Source organism: Haplochromis burtoni, unplaced genomic scaffold (assembly GCF_018398535.1).
Source record: "Haplochromis burtoni strain Fernald_Lab_line unplaced genomic scaffold, NCSU_Asbu1 Contig_236, whole genome shotgun sequence".
NCBI lineage: Eukaryota > Metazoa > Chordata > Actinopteri > Cichliformes > Cichlidae > Haplochromis > Haplochromis burtoni.
In genome coordinates, this window is record NW_024582597.1 from 872,118 (window position 1) to 899,131 (window position 27,014).

The 27,014-nt window shown below is 42.9% G+C and overlaps 4 protein-coding genes across 5 annotated transcripts; 2 read left to right on the forward strand and 2 right to left on the reverse strand.

The window, feature by feature from the left end:
- Positions 1-1,792: 1,792 nt before the first annotated feature.
- On the forward strand, positions 1,793-5,368 carry LOC102297946. Its single transcript, XM_005937753.3, has 7 exons — positions 1,793-2,062; positions 2,298-2,573; positions 3,284-3,571; positions 3,649-3,815; positions 3,902-3,994; positions 4,076-4,120; positions 4,230-5,368. Exons 1-7 carry the CDS (start codon positions 2,023-2,025, stop codon positions 4,392-4,394), a joined length of 1,074 nt encoding a protein of 357 aa, XP_005937815.1. The 5' UTR covers positions 1,793-2,022; the 3' UTR covers positions 4,395-5,368.
- Positions 5,369-7,062: 1,694 nt separating this feature from the next.
- LOC102298260 (transmembrane protein 109) lies at positions 7,063-10,561 on the reverse strand. 2 transcript variants are annotated; one of them, XM_005937754.3, is made up of 4 exons: positions 9,485-10,561; positions 9,056-9,115; positions 7,993-8,095; positions 7,063-7,745 (listed from the first exon to the last, which is right to left on the reverse strand). In XM_005937754.3, the coding sequence occupies exons 1-4, from the start codon at positions 9,686-9,688 to the stop codon at positions 7,390-7,392; spliced, it is 723 nt and encodes a 240-aa protein (XP_005937816.1). In that variant the 5' UTR covers positions 9,689-10,561; the 3' UTR covers positions 7,063-7,389. The 2 variants fall into 2 exon arrangements, with proteins under 2 accessions (XP_005937816.1, XP_005937817.1); XM_005937755.3 differs by lacking the exon at positions 9,056-9,115 and having other exon boundaries at positions 9,485-10,557.
- Positions 10,562-10,699: 138 nt separating this feature from the next.
- Positions 10,700-20,429, reverse strand: rnf20 (ring finger protein 20, E3 ubiquitin protein ligase). Its single transcript, XM_005937756.3, has 22 exons — positions 20,270-20,429; positions 19,725-19,905; positions 19,540-19,608; positions 19,331-19,429; positions 19,094-19,241; positions 18,816-19,001; positions 18,585-18,700; positions 18,272-18,418; positions 18,116-18,190; positions 17,908-18,027; positions 17,419-17,598; positions 17,210-17,345; positions 16,992-17,113; positions 16,722-16,878; positions 16,253-16,580; positions 15,534-15,651; positions 15,206-15,355; positions 14,910-15,122; positions 14,537-14,662; positions 13,498-13,638; positions 12,537-12,641; positions 10,700-11,392 (listed from the first exon to the last, which is right to left on the reverse strand). The coding sequence occupies exons 2-22, from the start codon at positions 19,893-19,895 to the stop codon at positions 11,216-11,218; spliced, it is 3,084 nt and encodes a 1,027-aa protein (XP_005937818.1). The 5' UTR covers positions 19,896-19,905; positions 20,270-20,429; the 3' UTR covers positions 10,700-11,215.
- Positions 20,430-24,098: 3,669 nt separating this feature from the next.
- Positions 24,099-27,014, forward strand: aldob (aldolase b, fructose-bisphosphate). The gene is made up of 9 exons (XM_005937757.2): positions 24,099-24,244; positions 24,907-25,019; positions 25,112-25,323; positions 25,414-25,468; positions 25,574-25,734; positions 25,818-25,901; positions 25,989-26,163; positions 26,262-26,461; positions 26,726-27,014. The coding sequence occupies exons 2-9, from the start codon at positions 24,908-24,910 to the stop codon at positions 26,819-26,821; spliced, it is 1,095 nt and encodes a 364-aa protein (XP_005937819.1). The 5' UTR covers positions 24,099-24,244; position 24,907; the 3' UTR covers positions 26,822-27,014.

Sequence of the window (27,014 nt, forward strand, 5' to 3'; positions counted from 1 at the left end):
GTGTGTGTGTGTGTGTGTGTGTGTGTGTGTGTGTGTGTGTGTGTGTGTGTGTGTGTGTGTGTGTGTGTGTGTGTGTGTGGTGCCACTGGATGGTGTCGCTATAGCAACCAGGCTCACACCTGCCTGCTTAATGAGCTCTGTCTGTCACATAACTGACCCCATATATATCTTTGCTATTTAGCGTTAACTCTGTTACAGCCAAAGCTGAATTGGGATATTATGTAAATCTACACATAAAGCTTCCATAAGTCACTCAAAGGGTACATGGATCTTAAGTGTATTAAAAGGAAATTTCACTCAAAACCAAAATGAGTCTTGTAGTGGCAGAAAAGCTTGGAGATTACCAAAGTAATTAGATTCTGTTTCAACTTCATTTTCTTAGAAGTGTTTCAAGATTAATCTAGAAATGTTGACTTAGTTCTTAAAATTAAAGATGACAATAAAAGATATCCAAGATGAAAGTCAAGATACTATTTCGACTTTAATCTCAAAATTTCCAATTAATTCTCCAAAATAGTATTTCAATGAGAAATTCAACATACAAATTTGAGAATAAACTTGAAATACTATTTTGAGATTAAATTCAACTTAAATTCAAATTTAACTTTTTTCTCAAAATAACATTTTAAAATTTGTCTTGAAATTTTGATTTCATTCTAAAAATAATAATAAAATAAATTCCCCTCTCGACTTCCAGGCCATACTTGGCACAGATGTTCCTGTATACTATGCTGGCCACTTGGATATGGCGTCCCATGTATGCCCTGCCTGTCAGCATCTTGCATCCTGCTGTTATGTGCTGGATTAGCTCAGGGGCATCTTTACACAGTCTGCACCTGGGGCCTTGCCTGGTGTGATAGACCCCAGCCTCTATGGATTTTGTGCTCAGAGCTTGTTCCTGTGCTTCCAATATCCTTTGTGCTGACTTTAAGTCCAGCTTTATCCAGCCACTGGTAGGATTTCTGGATGTCAGTCACCTCCTCTATCTGCCGGTGGTACATGCTCTGCAGGGACCTATCCTCCCATGATGGTTCCTCCTCTTCCTCCTTCCTTGTTTTTACTGTTTAGCTGGCACCTCGGGACTTGCCTGACTCTCTGCATTTGAAGCTTTCCTGGCAGCCTCTCCATGGTTCTCTCTATCTATCTCTCTATCTCTCTATCTCTCTATCTATGTAATTTGAACAATATTGTCAAATGTCAAACGTAATATTAACAGACTCCGTCCCTTCCTTACTCCCCATGCTGCTGCCATCCTTGTCCTCAGTCTTATTCATCTTACTGTTCCGTCCTCACACCTTATTACTATGGGGAACAGAGCTTTCAGTCGCTCTGCTTCCCGGCTCTGGAACTCTCTTCCTCCTGCACTAAGAAATATTGACTCCCTTTCTATTTTAAGACACAGCTCAAAACACATCTGTTTAAACTGGCTTATTCACTTTAATGCTGATTTTATCTGTTGTCAAGCTCTGTTTTGTAATTTTAACTTATTTTATGTATTTTATGACAACTGTTCCTTTTATTAATTTTGTTTTTTGTAAGGTGACCTTGGGATTTTGAAAGGCGCCCTCAAATCAAATGCATTATTATTATTATTATTATTATTAAATGTATTAATAACAACAACAACAATTAACCTTTAATAAAAAATATTATTATTGTTCGTGGACCTAACAGCCCCTCGCCAATCTTTTATCGAACTGAGGGGATGAGGCCGAGTCACACCGAACCCTCTTGTTCGATATTTTAACAATAATTTCCGTAAAACCCTTAAACGCATCACGAGTGCGCTGAAGGAAACGCCCTTTGGGTGGGCTTACAAAATGTTTCTCCGTTTTGCGACTTTAACAGCGTACCGGCGCGTATTAACTTTGTAACCTTCTTCTACTACCCATGTATTTATGTAGGGTAGGTGTAATATGAAGTCTATATACTAAAAGAGGTACAAATGAACCCCAAACGCAGGGTGCTTTGTGCCTAACTTTTTATTCGAGACTCGGAATCTCTGAATCCCTGCACATCATCATGATCTTATTGCTGCTTCTAGTTGCCAGTCTTGGTGTTGGTAAGTAAGGAAGCTCATTTCCACGTTAGTAAAGCAGCTTTAATAATGCTGAAGTCTGGGACTCAGCATCAGTGCTCAGGATCACCCTTTATTATTGTATTTAAGTGCAATTTTCTTAACTCTGATAACACGGTATAATTATTTACATTGACATGTTGTCAATGTAAATATGCCAGAATTAGCTAAAGTAATTTGCAATAATAACATACATTAATAATTTTTCTCTCCTCTCCAGGCCTTGAAAATGTTGAAAATTATGAAGTGGAGTATGGAAACAGATTCAGGATGAGGGTGTCAAGAAGGGTTCACTTTATCGAGTTAATCCCCAAGAACAAATCAGAAGGGACGATCTTGTGGGAACGTGACGAAGATCAGCCCAAAGAGGGCAGTAGATGGAAGATGACTGAGACCTTATATACCATCAGTTCTTTAGCCCAAAAAGACAGTGGCCGCTACATATTCAAAGACAACTATGGGGAATTGATGCATGCGAAGATCATTGACGTAAAAGGTGTGGATCTTTTTAGTCCTTGATTTATCTAATGTTTTTTTCTTTTTCTACAGGTGTGCTAAACTTTTACCACAAGCCTATAGTTAGATTGACCTACAAATCAATGAGAGCGTAACACTAACAGCATATTTAAAGTCTCTAAAGCCAAACTGCGGTATATAACAAATATGCATTTAGTTAAGTCATATAGCTCTATACTCTGTAAACTGGATTTTATAAAGTCCACCAGAGCAATGCAAATCTAAAGCTCAATAAAGGACATATGGGTTGGTTCGTTTTAACCCTTTTTAAAAGGACAGGTTCTGGTTTTATGGAGATTCTCACAGCTCATCTTCAGAAGCATCATACACGACAGTAACTTAATTTTCCTTAAATCGGACACAAAACCCCCCAAAAAACTTACACCACGAACCAAGACAAAGTTGAACACATCATATACTTAAAAACCCCGTCCACTGCAGGGGAAATCACCATGTGCAACTGAGGGGGAAACGCTGATAAAAGTCCTATAGACACCCTACAATGAGTTGAAATATTAACTTGTTATTTATTTCTCCATATGTAATTTTTGTCATTTGTATTGTGTCACTTTGTATGTCCCTCACGATTTCCCGTCATCAACCCCTCCCCTAGAGCTGCCCCTGCTTCCTACAGATTCCTCATGCATTAGTGCATTAACTTAAAAATCACTTTAATATTTTCTTTATCAGAGGTCACAAAGAGCTATACCCTGGAGACTAATCAAGTCCTGAACGTCACTTTTGACCTGGAACCGCACTCCTGCAACATTTACTTCTTCCCTGGCGAAAACAGTAAGACTGCGATAGTCCTTAAGGGCAGGCTGCAGCATGATTTGAAACAAGTGGATTGCGTGGGGTTTGAGCTTTTAAAGCCATGTGGGATTGTACACAAGGCCATCCAAAAGACATGCAGTGGACGGTTTGAAGTCAGAGATGATAATGATGACAAAGCCTTGGTAGTTTTCCTGGAAATGGAAGGTAAATAAACTAAGATCATTTTCATTTTCATTATACAGTATAGTTTGCTTTGGGCTGATTAACAGACTTTGTTTCAGAGCCACAGTTCAGTCAGGCTTACCTCGGTATTGGTGGTGGTGCGTTGTTCTTCACACTGTGCTGGTGTTGCTGCAAGTACTGCTGTTGTGGTGAGAGCTCCTCAGCAAAGGAGAACTCAGAAGCAGCTGCAGAGAATGATAGCGAGCCTGCTGTGTATTACCATGAGGTGAACATGATCTGCTATTTTTTTGCTTTTTGTGTATTTATTTATTTTTAGTTGTGTTTATATTGTCTGTTTAAATCGAACTGCAGTTTGAGCCTGTGGGTCCGGGATCAAACCAGCACTGTGAACTCTCTAATCCACCCAACACTGATGAGGCTCCTGATGCTCCAGTTGACCTGCTGGTTAGTGTATGAACTCAACTCCTGAGCCATTTTTATTCTCCTCTCTTTCCTGCTATTAATGTGTGTTGTTGAACTCTGCAGATACACAGTTCTGCTGCTATGGATGCTCCACCTGCTTATTGTGAGGTGAGACCTAAGTACATGTTCAATGCAGTTTTGAAACTTCTTTAAACTTAGAAACGAGACTTGGTTTAAAGGCTAAATGTGCAGTGACATGTCTGTCTTTTTCCTCCAGGTTACACCGCCGGCGAAGCAGGAAGAGGCTCCAACCATCACTCCCACCTCCGACCCTGAGCCACGGTTTGAATTGAAGGGGACAATTTTCAATTCTGGTCCGCCACTCAGCTCAGCCTCAACGTACTGTGATGTTTATACCTCAGAGAAATTCAACTTCTTCTAAAAGTCTTGATTTTGAACTGTGTTCTTTAGTACGGTGACGAAGGGATAATTTGACCTTTCAGGGAATAGGCTTGCCTGACATCTTTGAGCCAAGAAAAAAATTGTTTTGTAACCACTGGTACATTTACAAATTTATGTTTCTACAGATAGTTTTTTATGGATAAAAAAAACCTTAGAACCAAAAACATTTTGAAGCTTGTGTCTTCACTGCTGCCTGCTGTAGTTCCATATTTATCAAGGAGAAAGAAAATATGTATTTTCGGATCTTCCTGTCTTTTTGTTTTTTATGTTGTGATTTTTAAGGGATACGGCACATTAATTAACACTACTGTAAATACATTTTTCTGTTCTCTATAGTTCTGTCAGGAATACGTTATGCATTACAGACCACTGTGAATGTGATATTTTCAGGGAAGATATATGCAGTAGACATGCTGCAAAAACTGAGGTTTTACAGTTAAATGTGGAATCTGAGTCATATTAACTTAAATAAGGGAACTGTTTTTAGCTCCTGAGAAACATGCATTCACAGTTTGTATGAAATGTGAGACTGCTAATGAAGACGCTTATTTTAGACTTTTTTGTTATTGTTGCTTGTATGAAGAGTTCATATCTTAGTATTTAATCATATCTTGTACACAAAAAGCAAACTTAGAAATGCAAGGGCCATCAATATGGAAATATTTCTATGCTTTACCAAAGACCTACCCTCCTGACATGTGGTTTATGTTTTGTTTTTATATATTTGATGTATTTGTGTCCATATGTGGGAACTTTTGATCTGTTACATTTAGTTACAAAGTGCAATACCCCTTCATCCTGTGAAAGTACTGTCGATTGTGTGTATTGTGTGTATGTTATTTAAGCACTTTCTGAGAAGACTATATGCTGTAAAACCTTTTAAAAAACCCTTATGGACATATCAGCATGTATTTAGACATCTGTTACATTAAAGCTAGCATTATCCTACCTCTACAACTTGTTTGGTATTTGCATTTGTTCCCCTGCACAGTTTACCTTCACTAATACTTAAAGCACCTCCAACAGTGTCACCAGAGAGCCAAAAGCTCATCCAAGCACATAAATTCCTTTCTGCAATAGCAGCTGGTTCACCGAAGACAGGAAGCAGAACAGGACTCAAACTACAACTGAGGCTTTTCTGTCTTGAGAAGAAAAACAACAGAACCTCAGACCTGTCTGACACGCACAACAAGTAGTCCTGTGTAGAGACATTTAAAAAGGTTTATCAGCTCATGCTTTAAGAACTGGAGTATGTGTTCAAACGAACTTTGTAATAGCAGAAGAAACACACAAAATAAAACTCTAAGCACTAAAACCTCATGTGACTCATTTAATTTCTTAAAGTTACTTAAAATTAATTTGTTTTTATTTATCCTTTTCCCACAATAATTGGAAATCTCTGTGTAGGTTATATCAGAGACGTGGGAATCCTATAAAGGCTATAGCATGTATGCTATTGTGTAACAAAAATGTGAAAATATCCACTTCCATTCTTTCACAGCTTGAGTTAGGGTTTGTTTTGCTTTTTAAGTTTTTGGGGAAGTGTAACTAGAAGATTTTCTTTTAAGTGACTAAGAAAAGTTTGGAAGGAGTTGCAAAATCTGCATTTATCCGTGTTTTGGACACCTAGTGAACATATGCCCAATATTTAACGCTCTCTAAATTCTGTTAAGGGAAACAGCTGGCTCTTTAGGTGCTCTAAAGTGTTCATAAGCTAGCTGCTGAATCGGTTTGCCATTTCTGTATAATTAAGTGAAGTTGTGGCCTGGGAAATCCAAATGCATAAAAAGGGTTGCAGAGCTGTGAGAGGAAGAGCTGGTGTCTAATTCTTGCTTTATCCTTTTAATCTTTTAAAAGAAATTCATTGTAGATACATTTAGCTGCAACACTCTATCAGTTTCCTCCTTTTTTCACTGATGTGGTGAGAAAAAAAAGGTTGATTTCACGATAGAATTGTATCTGGTCTGCTTGGCACTCCACCAAAGAACAGCGTAGGAGGATTTTGACTATTGATGGTGAAGGGGAGCAAGCAGAAGTGATAATTTTGGCACTGAGGTCAGGTTGCTCCATTCCCTTGATGTGACAATGGGGGTTGAGATTGGTGGTAAGAACCCAAAGGATTAAAAAGCTTCCAGATGACAGAGCCGTTGGGACCCAGCATGGCAGATGGGAGTGAAGAGGCATGGCTGTAGCTAACTGAACATAAGTCATCAAATATAAGATGTGTTGCTTGATGCTTGTGCTTATGAAGCCTAATCTAAGATGCCATCAGTGCATGGAAGGTTCTCAATCAGGATAGCTGCATGATTACGCTGGGTTACGCTGGTCTGGCAGTTGGTCAACCACTTCAGCCCAGACAAAAATATCAGTTGGATTGGCTGCTGTAATGGACTTTCCCTTAGTGATACCAGAAGGTCAAAGATTGTACTTTTGCATCTCAATGGTTCACCATTCATCATTCTTTGATGGTTGACCCCCAGGAATGTGTACCAAAGGAACAGAATACTTTGCTTTTTTGCACAGTGCTTGCAAAGGAAACAACATTTCCATTTAGCTCAGTTGTCACTGTGGAAACTGTGGTCATGGTAAGCAGCTGGCTGAAATGCACACAGAGTTTGCATGACTGAAGCTTTTCTCTTTGAACTGAAAATTTTGTAAAATATTTTATTGTGTTTGAAATGGTGCAACAGACAGGGCAGAAAAGGACTGTTATGATCTCATTTATGGAATTATTTCCTGTATGCACAGTCATTTTTTTTCTTGTGTAGCCTTTCAATACATTTTGTTTGTCATAATAAACAAGTTTCATGTGGCTTGATTGCAGACGAAAAGAACATTTTTGATTAAAAATCCCAGAGATTACTTTATTACCCATATCTCACACAAACAGGCTGACAGAAATCAGTTACTATTTTTCTTAACTTGCATTGCCATCACCTTTGTCCATCTTAACTCCTGTCTGCCTTTTCTCATCACTACTCCTTTTTCTTACTCTCTACTGCGTTCACTCGGCCTTCCAGGCGCCTCAGTCGATCCTCCACAACAAAAGACTTTTCAGAGCTCGAAGTGAGCAGCGTCAAAAAGACGCATACCAGCACTAAGCCAGCCAGTCGAACTGCCGTGGTGTCTGCGGACGCTTGCTTATCAGTCACTATCAGTCCAAATAACCAGAGTCCCAAGACAGTTTTGATAATCCAGAAGACCTGCTTTATCGCACCAATCAGCAGACGCAGAACGATGGACAGCAACCAGTAGCCAATGAGGGCCACCAGACCCCACTGGGCGACGGCCGTCACACCCTCTGGAGTGAAGTGGGGCAGTTTCAGTGTAGCTGTGGAGGGAGGAAATCCAGCTTAGCCGTGTTGTTAAAAAGAATAAAGCTTGAAAATACTTTCTGTTACACAGGAAGCAACAAGAGCAAACACTTACAATTAAAAAGGAGTGGCTTACAAATTGCCCGGAGGGAGAGGCAAGTCTGCATATTTTCACTTGCATTTTTTATTGCCATGGATTCAACTTTACGTGAGCACACACACACACAAACAGACACACACATAGGGGCTCATCCTGCTACCCACCATCAAATCCAGTGACTCTGAGGATCTCTGTGACGTAAACAGCGATGACATTCAGGCCGCTGGCAGCTCCTTCGGCCAGGAATCGGATCACCATCTCAAAAAACTGGAGTGGTGTGCAAGGAGGGTGGAGACATGCTTTACATTTGTTATTACACAAGGCCACAATTAAGTAACATGGCATACTGGCCAGACTGAAAACCATGCAGAGAGACGACAGAAGACAATGTGCAGGCAGTGTGATTCATAATGCTGACAGGAGCAGCTGGTACAAACTCACTGATCGCATTCAGCTGGGAACTTTAATAGCCCTTATGAGCGGCATCTTAAGATAGAAGATGTGCCGACTTGGACAAACAGCTGTGCGTGCTGGTGACAGCTGGACAGCACCCCTCTCTATTCCTGTGCACCCTCCACCCCCGACTCACAAAACAACACACACACAGACACAGTACTGCAAGGTCAAGGGGAGCCCAGCGAGTTGGACGCATATCTAATCTGCACCTGTTGCACTACACAAGGCCACAAACTTAAGAACTTCATGCCAGTGTCTGTGTAACTCATAAACAGGTGTAATAACCTTCTATTGGTTTTGATTTACAAAACTTTTAAGGCTTTCATAACTGTAAAATCGGGCTTATTTACTTATTACACTATTATACCAAAGATTTTGCTCTTTTACACTGATTTTACTGGGAACTATCAGCACAGCGTCCAGATCTGTTGTTTAGCTTAAATCTGAAGTTGCAGAAACAGGCTTTATTTTCAGTTTGACTGCATGCGGGAAGTTAACTCACACATTCAGACACACTAGGTGATTCATGGTGAACTACTAATGCACAATGACGTTTCCACACACACACACATACACAAAAAAGCTCACAAGTAAAGTGAGCCCTTACATGCAAATATCACTGTACTGAAACACACAGCTTCTCTACTCTCAGCGCTATATGGTGTAACACGACATGACACGACATGGGGCTAAACTGAACCAAGTGAGTGGGCTCTGTTTAAGGCACCATGTCAGGGCAGCACGATGGAAACAGCCAGGAATGTTGCTTACCATGGCCAATGTACCGACGTTCTCCTGGCCAAGCAATGACTCAAGAAACAACACTGCACTCTGAGGGAAAAGGGAGCCACCAGTAGTAGAAGGAGCAGGGAGGCGGAGATGAGCGTGTGGAAGAGTGCGAAGGGGTGAGGAGAAGACAGAAAAATGAGGGCAGAGAAGATGATGGGGGATCAGGAAGGGAGATTATCAAGTTGAAGAGCACATGGAGGAGAATGCGTGTGTAGAGGGTGAAGTGATGGGTGGAGAAAGGTTAAAGAGAAAGGTTGGAGCTTTCAGAATTAGTAATCGGGTACAGTTAAGCACAGAGCGAGAATACTGAGAGAATAGTGAAGTTAGACCACCGCATTTTAACAATTCAAATCCACTTCCTGGTGCAAGGAGGAAAAGAGCGTTATCCCGCGGTGCACCTCCCCTCTTTACCTCAGCAGCTGATCGTATCACGCTGGTTCCCACTAACGACTCCGCGTACCGGTGGATCTCCTGACAGGTTCCCGTGAAAACGGTACGCAGGGTAACCACCGATGGGCTGTCCGCCTTGGCCTGCTCAGCCCGAGCTTCGGCTCCAGCCCAGGCCACCGTCAAGCCGAGAGCCAACACACAGATAGTAAGAAAAACGCGAGCCATGGCACATCCACTGCGCTCTCAGCCCAGACGCACGGAGTCACTGAAAGGAGGTTTGAGAACAATGTGTGGAAAATGTGCCAAGTGAACGCGCACAGGTTCACGCTGCAGCTCAGAGCAGGTTGAGCAGCTCGTGTTCAGTGACTCAGACAGAAAATCACAGACTTAAAAATGGCTTCTGTTGGGAGCATTCGCTGACTGCACACCGAGTTTTAAATCAACATGTAGCACCAACAGGCAGAAGGACAGGCAGTAGAAGGCGCACGCTTTTAAAAATAATAAGACATTCAAGTGTAAAATTTGAAATTCAGATAAAACACAGGTTTAAAAATCCTTTCGGTTTCAGGAGGATATTATTACTAGTGGTGTTTAATTATAAACTCTGGCTGCACTGCAAAAAATATCCAATCCTGGAACTCTGCGCTCCCCAAGGACGCTCCAGCTATATTTGGTAAGAAACCGTTAAAGGCTTAGATCCAGCAGCGATAGAGATATGAGATCATCAGTCAAAACGTAACGGAAAGTTACAGCTAAAAACAACAACAAAAAAACTCCCGCAGTGTATGAATCCAAAAGTGGTTTGTTTCCTGGGCAGATCTGCAAGAAAACGACCGAAACTCTGTGTGAGCTGGCCACGAGTCTCCTAAAGCCTCTTATTTCAGCTCTGAGCCCCACAGCGATCGAGGTTGGTGCTCCTTTGTCTCTGAACTTGCATCAAAATGCACTTCTGTGATGGATTGTGTTGCATAACATTTAAAGAGTGAGAGAGCGAGAGAGAAAAAGCCCTTCTTGCCACCGTTCCCGTTCGGCACTCCCTTCCTTCCAGCGTTTCTAACGACCGTTTCCAGCGTGCAAACACGTCTGGGGCTTCGGGGAGGAGCAGAGGGAGGAAAGAGCTCTGCTGAGCGGGGATAAACAGAGATTTGCACACTGGGACTTGTATTTTAATGCTGCAGGATCAAACGTTAAGACTTCACATGGTTTTAATAATAAAAAAACGAAGAAGAAGCAGAACAGTTTTCATGTAATTTTAATAACTAGCAGAACAGCAATTATACAGCACCAAGTCAGCTTGTTTCAGGGCAGCACTGAGCAAAAACAGGCAAATAAAAAAAAGAAAAGAAAATGGCATTCACAGTGTACATACACACCAACATCCACAGCACTGCTGTTTCTCTGATAACTGGTTTAATGGGCTGCTTTCAAATGAGTGCACACAAACAAGCCTCTGTCTGCACCAGCATTAAAAAAAGAAAGTTAATTAGTGGACACTGGATGAGAGAAGCTTCGGTTATTGTTAAAATAATACAACAACAACAAAAAAAACTTCAAAGCATCACTGCGGCCCACACAAAGCTGAAATCATCGACTGTCTCCTCACCAACAATCTCTTGCACATCAGAGTGTAAGGGAAGTACATAATCGGAGGAGGGGGCACGTGAGTGCCGTGCTGAGCCTTTTCCCCAGGCAGTGTCTCTACTCCAGCTCATCTCGCTGACCCGCTTCCTCACGAGTTTAGCTGCGTGGCTTTTAGCCGATGTAGATGCGATGGAAGTCGTTGGCCCCGAAGGCCGCGTTGCATTTGGGGCACTTCCTCTGGCGTGTGTCGTAGCGCGTCTTAACGCACTCGAAGCAGAAGACGTGGAAGCACTTTGTCAGCACAGCATCCTTCACCCGGGAGTTGCAGCACGGACACGTAAGACGTGCCTGTAGAGAGAGAGAGAGAAGGAACGGTTTGAACAATGCACTGAAAAAACATTGTTTTTCTCGACTGAATGGTTCCTAATGAGTGGAAGTGAATATCTAGGGCAGGAGTGAAGCCCTCAAACCAGACTTAACACTCAACCACTCTCTTAGAAGAACAGAAATCCTGTAAAGCAGGTGTGTATCACTAAAGACTCAGATCATAATTATATGTACTGCCTCTGGGGATAAATCTGGACAAATGTGATCACAGGCCTATAGGAATCTGAAATTTGAGCAAGTCTGTTTTCTAACAGATCCACTGAATTCCAGTTGTTCTATTCTGTCCTCATAAAGACTCTGATCACACTCCCAAAAACACACTCAGCTATAACACCTGTCAGTGTATTTGTTTATGGATTTTGCTTGCAGCCATGAGACATTACTTATGTGTAACAGGATCTGCCTGTATTTTTTCCCACAGTTGGTGAGACTGTAGTTTGACCTCAGATGTTTTTCAGCATTAGAATCATAAAGTTATCAATGGTCATCAGATTTAAAGCTGGACTGTTTCAGAGCTAGAGGAGAAACTCTGCCACAAGGTTAGCCTCATTTTGTTTTTATAGTAAATAGGAAGTTATAGCTAGCAACCTGTGAGCTCAGATTAGCACAAAGACTGAACACATGGGGAACAGAAGCAAAGGAGTTTATGTTGCTGTGCTTTATCTTGGTTGAGACTGGTAACTTCCCAGAGTGTCTAAAAGACATAACCTCCTGCGAATGCTGCAATTTCTACACTAAAGATGCAATACACACATCACTGAGCTTTAAGTGTTCTGGCAGACTCATCGGATCACCTTCGTTGAGAGCCAGGCTAGTCTGCTGCAGGACTTTATGCCAAGCTGAGGGTCTGACTGGAGGCCCCAACTCCTAAATTAGCAGCAATAATTCATCTACCTTAAAACTATCCAAGACATGAAATAAATGTTTTTTCCCAAAATGTCTAATTCTTGTGAGACTTTGTGTCTTCCCGCATTGTAAAGTGTATATTTGTTTTGTTGACTGTGTGACAGCTGATTGTTTTTAAAAAGTTTAAAATGAACAAACACTCTAAACTCAGTGCTGTGACTGAATGAAAACAGTTACCTTCTGCACCACCTAAACCCACCTTATAATCATTTATTTCTTCATTTAGAATATCGTCTCCATTGCTGATTTTCTCGGCTGGCTTCTTGGCCTTCTCAATCTTTCTCCTCAGTTTGGAAATGTCCTCCTGGAAAAAAACACAATGGGGAGATGTAACAGCTGTAAGTGACAGGAGACACTCCCTATATTTTGGGCTCATCTAACAACAGACTTTATGACTATAATAGTCTTATAGCCCTTTTGTACTAACTCGACTCGACTTTTCAGGGGTTTCCATTAGGTCATTTTTAATATCTGCTCTGCTGGGTTCAAAGCAATCTAAGGCGATCCAAAAATGTGACATCAACAGACTGCATGCTGCTGATTGGCCAGTCAGTGGCGTCACTTAAAGAGTCATGAGAGCAACTCTTTCAAAAGACACCATGTTCAAACCACCGGGTGCAGATGTTTACCCTTGATTTAGCAGCAAGTATACCCTCGCTTCGACGTCCTTCTCTGTTGTGCCGCTTTTTGTCGCAGCTGCGTTGCTATAACAACTCCAAGCACCTTAAGGTGCTACTCGATCGCAATGGAAAACGATCAAAGCCGAGCCGAGTCCCATAGAGTAGAGTAAGTACTCGTGGAAAAGAGACTATTAAGTGGCATTAACAGTCATGTGAGAAGTTTTCACCGTTTCATTGGAGGGGAAACATAATGGAAATATTGGAATTATAGAGGAAACAAATCCAATTAGGGATTAGAAAATATGTTGTGTATTTTGAGAAAAAGTCATCTCGAAAGTCTTATGACAGAAAATTAAATTGTTTTAAATCCAGTTTAGATTTATGGTACAATCTGATACAGGAGAGCTGTGGAGGATCAACATGTAGGGCTGTTTTCAGCAGTATAGTTAAAATTGCTTTAAAGTCTGTAATCCCAGTGCATATGATTATGTGACGGCATTTCAAACTGCCGTGTTTACTGAAACTTGGTGATTTGCGTACCTGTGCTCGTCGCGCATTGAAGGACTCCTTTTCCCTGGAGATGCTGTTCTCAACGACCTCCTCTCTGACCAGCTTGAGCCTCTGCTGAACCTGCTCCAGCTGAGTTCGCACCTCCTCCGAAAGCAAAGCCGACTCCTGAGCCTGAAGGAGGATGAGAGCTGTCAGTGGGGAAATTCTAATCCCATGCACTCCACTGTGCACACACAGTACAGCATGTGAAAGTGATTTTAGTTATTATTTACTTTAACTATGTACATCTAAATAGCATTAAGGAAGCTTAAATTCCTTAATAGGAGCTCATTTTGTAGCTCTGATTCTGCCCTCTTAGGGAAATTTGATTTACAGCATAGTCACAGGGCATTTTATCACATTATTTAAGCTTTACATATGATCAAGCACAATGTAAAGGCACTTTCCAGTGAAAGATGTATTGTTAGAAGCCTGCAGCTAAAAATCAATAGACAAGATTTGACTGCTCACAACAGTTTAGGAAGAAATCAAGCATTGGTGTGTTCTCCTCCTCCCCGTAGGAGGGCAACGCCTACATCAGTATCACCTGAGTGCTCGATATCATTTAGGATGAGCTGGTATATGAAATAAACAATAAAGATCATAAAATTTCCAGGGGGCAAATGTGCGCGGGGGTTCGTCGGGAAGCGATATGCCAGTTTTGATGTCAGCAGTGCCTCCACTCTCCAGCACACTGAGCAGATAAACCACAGAGGGTCTATAAGGTGCTGATTGCTGATCCATTTAAACACTGTGCAACTGTTGTTTGTTAAAAGTTGTTTCGCTGTAAGGCTCTAGGATTTTTTGGCACATCTTGAGAAGGTACCAAGGCAACATAACAATCTCAAAAACTGACTGCTCAGCTCAACAGGCTGGGCCTCCGATGGACTTCTGTTTCCTTCGAGGTCAGGTCAGACGAAAAGGCTTCACAGTGAGTAGCCATTCGGAGTGGTTGCCATCCCTGGACAAGCAGGTTTTCTCCTGCCCTTCACCTCGGCTTTTATCCCCTTCATACGGAACAATATGTTACCTTGCGTTTATTCATGTCCAGGGCTTGTGTTCGAAGTGCCAGCTCCCTCTCAGCAGTGTTGATGGTGCCCTGCAGGAGGCGCTCCTTCTCCTCAAGCTTCCTCACCACCTGCAGCTGGGCATCGACCTGTAAGGTACAGCGCAAACAACGATTTCAAGAAATCCCTTTTATTTAAAAAAAAAAAGAAAAAGAAAAAAAAAAGAACAAAGCAGGAAACTGTTCAGCAGAAACAGTTTTTACCATGTTTGTTACAAACCACTATGATGCACAGTGCATTAAAAGAAAGTAATTAACTATATTCAATTACTAATTAGCAATTAATCTATGCGTGGTGGGGGGCGCACATGGGTGCTGCAGTCGCCTTGTGCTTCACCTGAGTTTTTAAAGTAAGTAGCTGGTCGGCGAGCTCCTCCTTCTCCTCTTTCAGCAGCTTGTGGATCTGGTTGGACTTGATTCGCTCGCTCATCAGCTTGAAGTTGGCGTCGTCTTTTTCTCTGAGCTGCTGCATCAGGCGGATGTTCTGTTCCTGCATGTCCTCAAAAGCCTGGCCCGTCACGTCCATCTCGCTCAGCAGAGCGTCTTCCTCCTACAGGAGGAGGCGAGAGTGTTGGAAGAAGAGAACCAGGCAGAGGTATTTAAGAGTAAAAACTAAATTATGAGGTCCCGCACCTGTTTAGCTATGGACAGCTTCTTGTTGAGGATGTCGATCTGCTCCTCCACAGAACGGATCTTCCTCAGAGCCTCTTCATCAGCCATTTTCTTGCCTTCCCTCCTCTCCCTCTCCTCCAGCTCCCTCAGCCTCTGCCGCAGCTCCTCTGCCTGAAACCAGGACATTTATACGGGAAGCCCAAAGCACATTACTACCTGCTTCCATCCATCCATGTAAAAAAAATACATAAAAATCAAGCCAGAAACGTCTTAGTGGACCAAACAGATTCACTTCCACTACTTTGCCGATCATGTTAACAAAACGCCTGCATTGTGCAGCGCTGATCACCTCAGACTTGGTCTTCTTCTCTGCAGCCATGAGCTGGACCTTGTCCCTCTGCTCCTTGGGTGCTGAGCGGTACATGTCCAACAGCAGCTTCATCTCCCGCTGGGACTCCTGGGCTTTCCTGCACAACCACAGTGAGAATATTTAACAAAACTATCACCTAAACGAACACACAACACACAGTCAAAGGAGTTTCTCAAACTATGCTAGCTCCATATACAACAAAAAGACCGTTCACCCATGTTTTACATGTCAACATTCTTTGTTTACCTGCTGTATAATGAAGAGCTCATCATTTAGTGAGTGCTACTGCTGTTGATTCAAAGAATCACATGACGTTTGCAGCCTGAAGCTGACCCGCAGAACAAAAGATCCACAACAACAACGAAAGTAAACATGTTTCCACCGTACTCTGACAATTGTGACATATGAAGCATATATATAATACTATAATATGAAAATATGAACACAAAGGTGTAACACTGAAATCAAGCCCTCCAAAATCAGATTGAGGAAACAAAAAATATGATAATGGGCTGTTTGAGTACTTACAGTTTACAATATTTTTCCAGCTTCCAAATTCTTGGTCATATGTCTCTTTATAATGTATAATTTTAATTTATGTGTGTGCAAAAAAAAAAAAAGCAGAAAAAATCCTGCATGGATGAATAATCTCTGACACAGCTTAAAATAAATAAATAAAAATCACTAATGTATCTTACTTGAGTTCTGTGCGGACGATCTTCAGCTGCTCCATCTCCTTCCTCTTTGACCCTCCAACCATAGAGAGACGCTCCCCGGCCAACTCCTCTGCCTGGCTGCTGCTCCCTGGTTTCTCCTTCTCTTCCTTTATCATGCTGCTGCTACTGCTGCTGCTGCTCCCGCTGCTCCGGGTCGGCCTCTCCCTCTCCTTTTCCCTCTCTCTCTCTTTTTCCTCCTTCTTTATAATGTCCTTCTCTTTCTTTTCTTCCTTCTCTTTCTTCTCCTCCTTCTCCTCTTCCTTTATAGTTGCCTCGAGCTCTATACCAGACTCTGTTTTCACTGAGGCACCTGTAGAAAGACGATGCGAGAAAGCCATGGAGGAATTGTAAACTGGGACAGGCTAATTAGCGAAAAAATAAAAAGCTATCTAAAATAAAGCTACATAAAATGAGATCAGTTTTAGAATTAGTTAGCTAAGCTGGGAGTTACCTGTGCTGCTGGGTGTGGAGGAGCCATTGTCAGGCTCCGTCTTGACCACAGGTTCCCCAGAAACAGCTAGCGTTGATGGAGAAGTCATATCCTCCTTCACATCCATCTCTGTGCTGGACTGAGATTGGAGGGGGGCGTTGCCCTTTGAAGCACGAACCTATGAGGGTAACAGATTGTGCCATCATGTTCTGCTTCACTTCACCCAAAAGATGTGACTGTGAAAGCACGCCATCATTGTTTCATTTCTCTTCTTGCCTCCATCTCACTTACCTGGTTGAGCTCAGCTTGCGCTTCTCTAAGTCTCAACTTGTATTTCACCACCTCTCCCTTCATCTGTTGGTTGTGAGTTTGCAACGTGCTGATCAGGTGTCGCATCTCCCTATTAATGGGACCTGAATGAAGTAAGAGGAAGTCAAGGGTGAAGGTTTTGGTTCAAATACAAATAATGCATCTCATTCACTTTTAATGTCAAAACTTCCATCAGTTACCTGCTTGCTCATTGGCAGCAAGAGTCTGCTCAAATTCGATGCGCAGCATCTCATACTCTTTCCTGACCTGCGCCAGTGTGTCCTCCAACTGAAACACCTCTGTGCGCACCTTCCTCTGCAGAGTCACCTCATCATTCTGCACACAGAGAAGATGAGAGTAAGACGAGGTGTGACGAAGACAAACGAAACCGCCCAAACACACAACCTACCTCCATGTGCTCGAGCTGTCGTAGCCGTGCCGTCCTCGTGGTGTTGAGTCGAGCGCGTGTCTCATCTAACTGAGCCTTGAGGATCAGAGACTCGTTGTAGAGCACAGAAAACTGTGACTGCAGACAGCGATACTCTGCGGTTTCTTTCACCAAGCTTTCAGCCCGGTTCAGCAGCTCCGTCTGAGCAAAACAGAGGTAATGAGAAAAGTCAACAAAACAGAGAGAAAAATATTAGCTGCTGAATAATTTCCATCACATTTTTGAGGTTCATCAGAAAGACTCTGGTGTAAAAACTGACTTCACCTCCTCACATTTCTGTTACACTCATGTGAATCCACTCATTTTTAATTAGCTTCCAGTAAAAAGCATTTTTTACACGATGGTTAGCAGTTTTGTTGTTTGGTTTCATGAAAGTGGACTTTAAAAGTGCTCATAAATCACAAGCGACTAAAACGAATGTCAAAGCAATGCTGTGTTCAGTGCGAGCACCTTCATGCTGCCGTTCTCCTGCTGAACATTTTGCAGGTCTTGCTCGAGCTTCTGCAGCTCGATGAGACGATTTTCCGCCAGCTCTCTGTTCTCCTCCAGCTCACTGTTCATCTCCTCAAACTGTGTCAAGGAAAAGTACAAAAATGCTCACGCTATAGTTTTTTTGCTGTCCAAAAAGCTGCTCTTTAACTTTAAAAGGGAATCCTACCTTTCTCTTGTTAATAGTGATGGTCCCACACACACTGCTGGCCTCTCCACACACTTTGTAGCCTTTGCTGTTTACCTGGAGTACACAGGAAGTGTTACAACATACAAATAATCTCCTGACATTTCCCTGCTTCTAATCCTCCTGCGCTATCCTCACCCTCTCCAGTATCTCGATCAAGTGTGCGTTCAGTCTGTTTTCCCGCCGGCGGATCTTCTCCATGTCCCACTGCAACTCCTCGATCAAAGCCTGCACCTCGCTGACGCGCTGGTCGGCCTTGTTAGCCGCCCGTGCCAGAAGCCGGGACTAAGCGACACAGAAAAAACCCAAAGAATTAACTACTGAGAAAAAAAAAATCAAGTCTTTATGACCAAATCATTCAAGAAGTTTATATCATCTTCAAAACAAGTGTTAAAAAGTGTAAAAGTTAGTTGGATCTGAGGATTAATCCAGTTCAAGACGCAGTTCATACCTCGCTCGTCATGTGTGTGTACTTCTGTTTGAGGTCCTCCGTCAGCTGTTGAAGCCGCTCGTTTTCACTGGTCAGGAGAGTGTTCAGTTTGGATGCTACCAGCCACAGACTGCCCCCTGGAATGAAAAGCAACAGCATCACATTTAAAGAAAACCTGATGCACGCACATTTAATCTCATTGTCTCACTGAAAAACTCTCTTCACAGAAAACGTCAAAACATTGAATCTCACCAGCTCCAGAGTCCAACTCAGCCTTGAGCTGAGCCACGGTGCTTTTCAGAGATTCATAGATCTCCAGGACACGGGTAGCCTGCTTCTGGCTAGACTCCACCCTCTCCTGAAGCTCTGCCTCCATCTCCTCACTGCTGCTGCTAGCCAGCGTGGCCAGGAAGGAGTTGTTTGTCTCTCCTTGGTGGCCTGGATGACAGCCACATAACAGATTCCGTTTTTGGGTTTTTTTAATGTCACTGCTTTCAGAGTGATGATTCGTTGGCAAGTTCTGTTCTTACCTCGGTCCTTGGCTCTCTCCTGGTTGGAGTCGCCATCGGGTTCTGGAGTTTCTGGCTTCAGGCTCCGCCCCTCACCCGTTGGAGATTTCTCAGGCTCACTGCTTGCTTGGTCGTAACGCCTGATGATCAGCCGAATGTTTTCATCAAACTGAAAGAGACCAAACAGCATAATATTTGGAATTTTACATCTTCATACAGAAGATATTTGTTAATGATCATTTTTGACAGAGGGGTCACCTGGTTCCAGTATCTGTTCAGGATCAGAAGACTGGCATCATCTGTTGCTTGCCGGGTCTCCAATCTCTCAATTCGCTCTCGAAGTTCATCCTCAATCACCTGCACGCAACAAGATAACAGATCAAAAGCTTTTAGATTAACAAGACAAGAAACAAGTGCAGCTTCTACAGTCTGATGAGGTAGAAAACAACACCGGGGAATGAATTTACCTGTCTTTGATCGAGAGATTCTCCCAACTTTCTGTTCTTAGTCTGGAGAGCTTTGATGTCTTGTTCTTCCTAAAAAAGATTTGATTGAAACATGACTGCACAAAGAAGAAAACTTATCCACAATACGAGAAGACGGTTGCTAATAGATATATTAAGGGTAGAGTGGATAATAGATGAGGACTCACAGAGTTGGACACCCCTCCCAGTTTAATGACAGTCTCCACCGCGGTGCTCCCTCCGGCCGCGGCGCTGACTCCGGCACCTCCGTCCTCTCCTTCACGCTCCCTGCGCTTCTCTGGCGGCGCACCGGAGGACGAAGGGCCGCTGGGGTCGGCAGGACGCTTTTGCCCCGACATCGTCGGACTCCTGAAACAAATACAGGAATAAAAAAATTCTCATTCTAACCGAAGGAAACTGTGTGTCTCAAATGAAAGTAACTGGGTAAACGACAAAGCCAGCTAGATCAAATGATATCAGGTAACTCTCTCAGTGCTTATTCTGATACTATATCGCCCAAAGAGATGGGAGGAGGAAAGAAACAAACCCAAATGACCTCGTAACATTTCAATTCACCAACAGTCTGATTAAATGAGTGACTGTAAGGTTAGGAGAACGTTAGCCATTTGCTAACGCCAGCTTTAAATGCCGATCAACTTCATTCTGATCCCGTACTTTGGTGCAACTACTCTGTAATACTGTCAACAACAGCTACAGCTAACAGAAACCTTACCGCTTTTAACGTTAAGACTTTTAAGCTATTAACTGAATCTGTCTGTGGATGTTGATGTTGCGGCTCCCTGGCTCTCGGAAACGGAAGTTTCCACAGTCATGATGGATTAAAGCTAACTTGGCAGTGCGCCCCCTGCTGCCACGGAGGGCGCAAATTCACCAAAGGGACGCGTCCGGCTTCTTCTTCTTTCTCTTCTTTGTGCTGGCGGATGGCAAACAACGAACTGGTGCATTGCCGCCACCAATTGGTATGGAGTGTGAACCGAGTCCTCACTAAAGTATTCGATCCTATCATGCAAATTTTAATTAAAAATCGCCTGATAACTTTCTAAGTAAATCAATGAAATCCAATTTTATAAAACCATCGTCCTTTCTTTTTGCCATCTCTCCGTCATTTTCTGTTTTAATATATTTCTTATTTCTTTCTTCTTTTTTTTATTTTTATTTTTATTTTTACCAAAGCTGATAATTAACTCCACTAATCTTTTTCCAGTGGCCTCATTTTCAGCATTATCTGCCACTTCATTTCCCCTGACATCATAACGTGCTGATATCCATAAAAAGTTCATTAATAGTCCCGTCATCCTTACTCTGTATAGTGTTTGTTGGATTTCTATTGGGATGTATGTATGCGTTGACCCAGGGTGAGATCTAAAACCTGCAGAGCACGGTCCCTCGAGGCCTGGAGCTTGACACCCCTGCTCTAGATTAACGCTGCTTGAGCTTTATGTTCAGGCTTCGTCTCCCTGCCCGTTTTCCCCCTGCACTAGCTTGTTCCGCCGCCTGCTCGCCTGCCTGTTCTTTTGGAGTTTGTCTATGACAGAGATTTACCTCGCCTCTGGCTGTGATCACCGCCCGCGTCTGTATTTTCTGTGTATCAAGTCACTCCAGTGCGCCACCCATCCTCCTGCTCTGTTTCATTCCCTCTCGGTCCTCGCTCGTTTACCCGATCACTGTAAATAGCCCCTTCCCTTGTAAATATCCCCTATAACTGTAAATAAAACAGCATTCAGCGCAACCCCCGAGCCTGTGTGTGGTTTTGCTACTGAGTCCACCCGTTAGAGTCACCCAACACCAATATCTCACCCTATACCTAGCAACCTCTTCTGCCACACCAAGCATCTGCATGTCCTCCTTCACTACATCCATTAATCCTCTCTGTAGTCTCCCCTCTTATCGTTCTGCCTGGCAACTCCATATTAAGCATCTTTTGTCCAATAAGATGCACATGTCCAAACTGCTCAATCTTTCTCCCTCTGATACACTCGTTTCTAATGTTGGTCCTCCTGGTGACTCCCAAAGGGAATTGTAAGATCTTCAGCTTGGCCTCCTTTATTTTTGTTAGTGCCATCAACTTCAAACCATACAGCGTAGCAGGTCTCATCTTGTAAATCTGCGAACTCTCCTTCACCACACTTGTAGACTGTCTGATACTCTACATTCAAAAATTATCAAATAAAACGTCATACATGTTGCACAATTGCCCATAAGCCAATCACTATTAACTGATTTGATCTGATTAAAATTCATTCGAAATGTTTAATTTCACGAGCAAATTCAATAGCAGCGAGAGTGAAAGGGAACATTTACGAGACAGTGATGAGCTTGCCATGATGTATGGTTTGGAGATGATGGACCTGACAGAAAAGACAGGAGGCTGAGCTGGACAGTTGAAAATGAGTTGAAGATGTTCAGATTTTCAGTGGGATGGAGGAAAAAACAAAGCATGGATGGAGAAATTAAAGCGAGGGCTCAGGTTGCGTAGTTTCGAGACGAATGTAGAGAGGCATGGCTGGTGGATGCTTTGGACATGCAGAGAAGAGGGATAGTGGACATACTGGACAAAGGATGTTGAAGATGGAGGTGTCAGGGAGGAGGGAAAGAAGAAGACCATGGCTGTAATGAGAAGGTTGGTGTCATAGAAGGGATGGTGTGAGACAAACTTACTACAAAAGGTAGGGGAAGGTGTTTAACTATTTCTTTTTGTAACAATGCTTCTTGGCAATAAATCTTATACTCTTGGAAAGTTTAATTCCCTTCAAAGGGTCATGAATCTGTAAGGAAAACAAATTTGTGGGTTGAGCAGCAGAGCTGAGTATGTGGGCTGCGCACATTTGTTGCAAGACAACTGATGCGGTTGTGTTGGTCACAGAATAAGCCATTTGGCATTGGCAAAGAAGACTGGGCAAGTTTTTCATGGGTGCAACCCTCACAATGGAAGAAAATTGTACAACCTTGGTCCTCGCTACATCGAAAACCAGATTGAGTGCTTGGGGTCTGCAGCAACCTCTGACCTGATGACCTATTATCCCAGGAAGCAGCTCCAACTAAAATGTTCAAACAAATTCTTCAATTTACTGGCAACAAATGAAGAGAAGCCAAAAAGGGCGTGTTAGTTGGTGCTAGTTAAAAGTCCTAGTGCAACATTTTTAACAGTCTGGGAAAGATCAATGGGTGATTTGCTAAAACAAGTTAAAAAAAAAAAATCAAAATCAAAATAATCCAAATAAGAAGAGATAAAAGCCTTTGACACCAGCAGTCTGAGTTTTGAAATACTCCTTAAATTAGGAAAACAGCCCCTAACCAGCTGTTTGGAATGATTGCTCAAGAGACACTGAACAGACAAAAATGACACCCAGATTTCTGAGCCAAGACGTGCTGAATAATTTCTGCAATCAAATGGTTATTAATACATAACTCATGCATTAATGTACAAGTTCCCAAATGTTATAACACAAATTGAGACTGCTCTGTGTCTTTCTAAAGCAGAATTGATACTGGAGTCATTACCAAGCAGTCAAAGGGTAACAACCAAAGGGTAATTTCTCCTGTCCAATATTTTTCATTAATGTTATGCGAGATAAGCAGTATTATCTATAATAAACATGCATGTATGTGATGATCCTGTGTATAATAGCTAAAATTGGATTCGTGAACAAAGAATGATCTCGATCAGAGATATCAAAGGGCAAATTGCTCAATGTGCAGAGTCCGGATTGTGTAAAAACTGGCATGTAGTTAATCCTGAGTTTAAAATCCATTCCAGCCATGAGTTCAAATACAGCTATCTGATGAGGTCACCTATTGCCTGGTGGTCACAAGAAACTCCCCCAACACAAAAGCTTTTTGGAACACTTTCAGCAGCTGATAAGGAAACTGTCTATCCATGACGTGATTATCACGCACTGTGACGCACTTGGCACATATACGTGACTTTTAATGAAAGAAACTGAATATTACTTGTTTCCAAACCTCAAACTAAAACACGATGAGATAAATCGAGCAGATTTAAAAGAAAAAGGACGTGGAGGTGCACCAGTGGTCTCTGCGTGTAATAATGTAAAAACTCTCCACAATATGAGATGTGGCTTTTATGACACACCCCCCCCCTCAGACACACACACACACACACACAACACACACACACACACACAACTCTCTCAGACATAAACGTGCAGAAATGTAGAAATTCGACGCAAAAAAAAAAGAACTGAAGAGTTCATCGAATGCTTTTGCGACTCACATTTTCACCAGGAAATACAAAAACAAACCTGAAATGCAACATTGCAGCCAGCGGCTCACATTGCATTTCAGCATCTGTCAGTGTGCAGCTCTGTGAGCAGAGACAGAGGGGCCCCTCTCTTGATCATGTGATGAGTGCATGCCGGTGCGTGCATACAGGCAGACCTCGATTTTTATTACACACATCGCTCCCCTGTTGTTTTCCACTTACCCGATAAGAACATAGTCATAAAAAATGACCGCCCCCGTGTGGGCCTAAACGGGCCAATTGCAGTTATCCGGGTTACACACGCCCCGCCACATCACGAGCACCTCCTACTCCGTGGATCCGGACAGCCTTTAAATGCCCCCTTTCAGCCACTTTTCGGGTTGTGTGTCAGTGTCGTTGCTGCTTTGGGTCTGTAGAGGCTTATCTGCCACGTCAGTTGTCGTCGCTGTTTAACAAAACTGTCAAGTAAGACTAGTTGTTTTGTTTTACTCTTGCACACTTGCGATATTGCAGATTGTCATAAATTGCAGACTAGAATTTTTGGTTGGATTAGTAAGCCTCTGCGGGTTTACTGATTGAAGTAGCAAGTTTTAATGTGCTATAATTTGTGTGTGAACACGGTACACGGTTCATTTAGGAAGTTCACTTTCCTTTGCATCATACATTAGAGGCTATTTTACTTTGAAAGGCTTGGCAAACATAAACCTGTTTTCTGCAGATGGCCGTCAGAGCGCATGCTTGGATGTGCGCAAATATTTGAAAAGCGCCTAAGTTCAGCCTGTCTTTTACGATCGCTTACTTTATTCTTTGCAAGCGATGTTCTTGATTATTGGCTATGACATGGGCCTGTTTAATGCATTATTTGCTGACAGCACTGCAAAAACTTCTAGACCAAAACTGCGGGTGAACTTTGAACACATGTTGCACAATGAAAGGGAGCAGTTGTGTTTTGTAGGCCAAAGTTCAACCCTTCAAGCCAAATTTTTAACCTTGGATGTGTTGAAGGAGAACAGAATGTTGTTGGATTTTGTGTCAGATGGAAAACAAGATTAAATATTCCTCGTACCACTAATGGTTGAAGACTTTCCAAACACCTGCCAAAAAAACTGTATTGTTATTTCTCTTAGGATGACTCATCCGTTCCCATCCCTTTCTCCGGAGCAGAAGAGGGAGCTCTCTGACATTGCTCAGAGGATCGTGGCTCCAGGAAAGGGAATCCTGGCTGCAGATGAATCAACAGGTGAGCCACCCTTTTATTTAATACTCAATGCTGAGAGGTAAATGCTGTGCATGCAGGTGAAATTATTTTCTGTGTTGTGTTTCTCTTTAAAGGCACCATGGCGAAGCGGCTCCAGAAAATCAACGTGGAGAACACCGAGGAGAACCGCCGCAGCTTCCGTGACATCCTCTTCTCCTCTGATGCCTCCTTCTCAAACTGCGTGGGTGGCATCATCTTCTTCCACGAGACACTCTACCAGAAGTCAGACAGTGGGAAGCTGTTCCCCCAGCTCGTCAAGGAAAAGGGCATTGTTGTTGGCATCAAGGTGAAGAGCAAGCAGTGGTCTGATCCTTTGAATCTCAGAGATAAAGTTTTTTTTAGAATTTGCTGACATGTTTGCATTTTCTTGCTTTAGGTGGACAAAGGCACAGCTGGTCTGATGGGAACAGATGGAGAGACCACCACACAAGGTAACGCGGATTCAACACCTTGTGCATTTCTCTGCAAATCTCATCACAATGATGCAGAATAAGCCTTTCAAAGACGGGGTTGCTAATGTTCTTTGGCTTCTCTAGGACTTGATGGCCTCTCAGAGCGCTGTGCCCAGTACAAAAAGGACGGCTGTGACTTTGCCAAGTGGAGGTGTGTGCTCAAGATCTCAGATGGCTGCCCATCAGCTCTTGCCATTGCAGAGAACGCCAATGTACTCGCCAGATATGCCAGTATCTGCCAACAGGTGCGTGTATAGCAAATTGCTCTACATAAAAGGCTGACAAATTGGGTAAATTCTAGTCATTCATTTGAACTTGTATTCACCAGAATGGCCTTGTGCCCATTGTGGAGCCAGAGATCCTGCCTGATGGAGACCATGACCTTCAGCGTTGCCAGTACGCCACAGAAAAGGTAAGCAAGACCACCAGCAGCAAAGGATATTCCCAGTACATAAGATGGGAAGGATGTCTAGTAATAAATCTGCCGGGTCATCTTTAGGTCCTGGCTGCAGTGTACAAGGCTCTGTCTGACCACCATGTGTACCTGGAGGGCACTCTGCTGAAGCCCAACATGGTCACTGCTGGACACTCCTGCACTAAGAAGTACACCCCTCAGGAAGTTGCCATGGCTACAGTGACTGCTCTGAGGCGGACCGTGCCTGCCTCAGTGCCTGGTAAGTGGCATGAGGACAGCTTTTACATTACAGTTAAGGAAGGTGCAGAGCAGTTCATTTGATTATGAGTATGACACTATTTTTCTGTTTCTTTAAAGGCATCTGCTTCCTGTCCGGAGGGCAGAGTGAAGAGGAGGCCTCCGTCAACCTGAACGCCATCAATCAGGTGCCTCTGCACCGTCCCTGGAAGCTGACCTTCTCTTACGGTCGTGCACTCCAGGCTTCTGCTCTTGCTGCCTGGAAGGGCAAAGCTGAAAACAAGGCAGCCACACAGCAAACTTTCATCACCAGAGCCAAGGTGAATGAGTAGTACTGATCCTCGGTAGACACTATTAACGAGTGTTATCAATTTGCTGAGGACTGTTTACTGAACTGGCTGTCAAATAATGCTTATCTTGCATTGCCCAACTTTACACTGTCTAGTAAATGATTGTTGTTGGTTTTTTCCCCCCCGTTCTATTTAGTCTTACGCTAATGTGACACAAGTAACTTGGCTGATAATTAACTTTCCAATTTGACTTTGTCCTGTATTTTTTTCCTCCCCCTCTGCTCTTCCCCTCAGATTAATGGCCTGGCTTCCAAAGGAGAGTACAAGCCCACCGGTGCAGCTGGCCAGGCCTCCACACAGTCTCTGTACACTGCCAGCTATGTATATTAAATACTGTGACAATAAACCAAGAAAAACAAATCAAGAATTGCACATGGACCAAATATAACTACAAGAAAATCTCCTGCTGGGTGCCCATCCTCCCTGCATTACAAACACCAGGGGGAGACGTCTGTCAAAATGTTCAACTACTGTTTGTCTACTTAATGAAATCTCCCGAAATAAAAGACCAAAATGTTTTTGA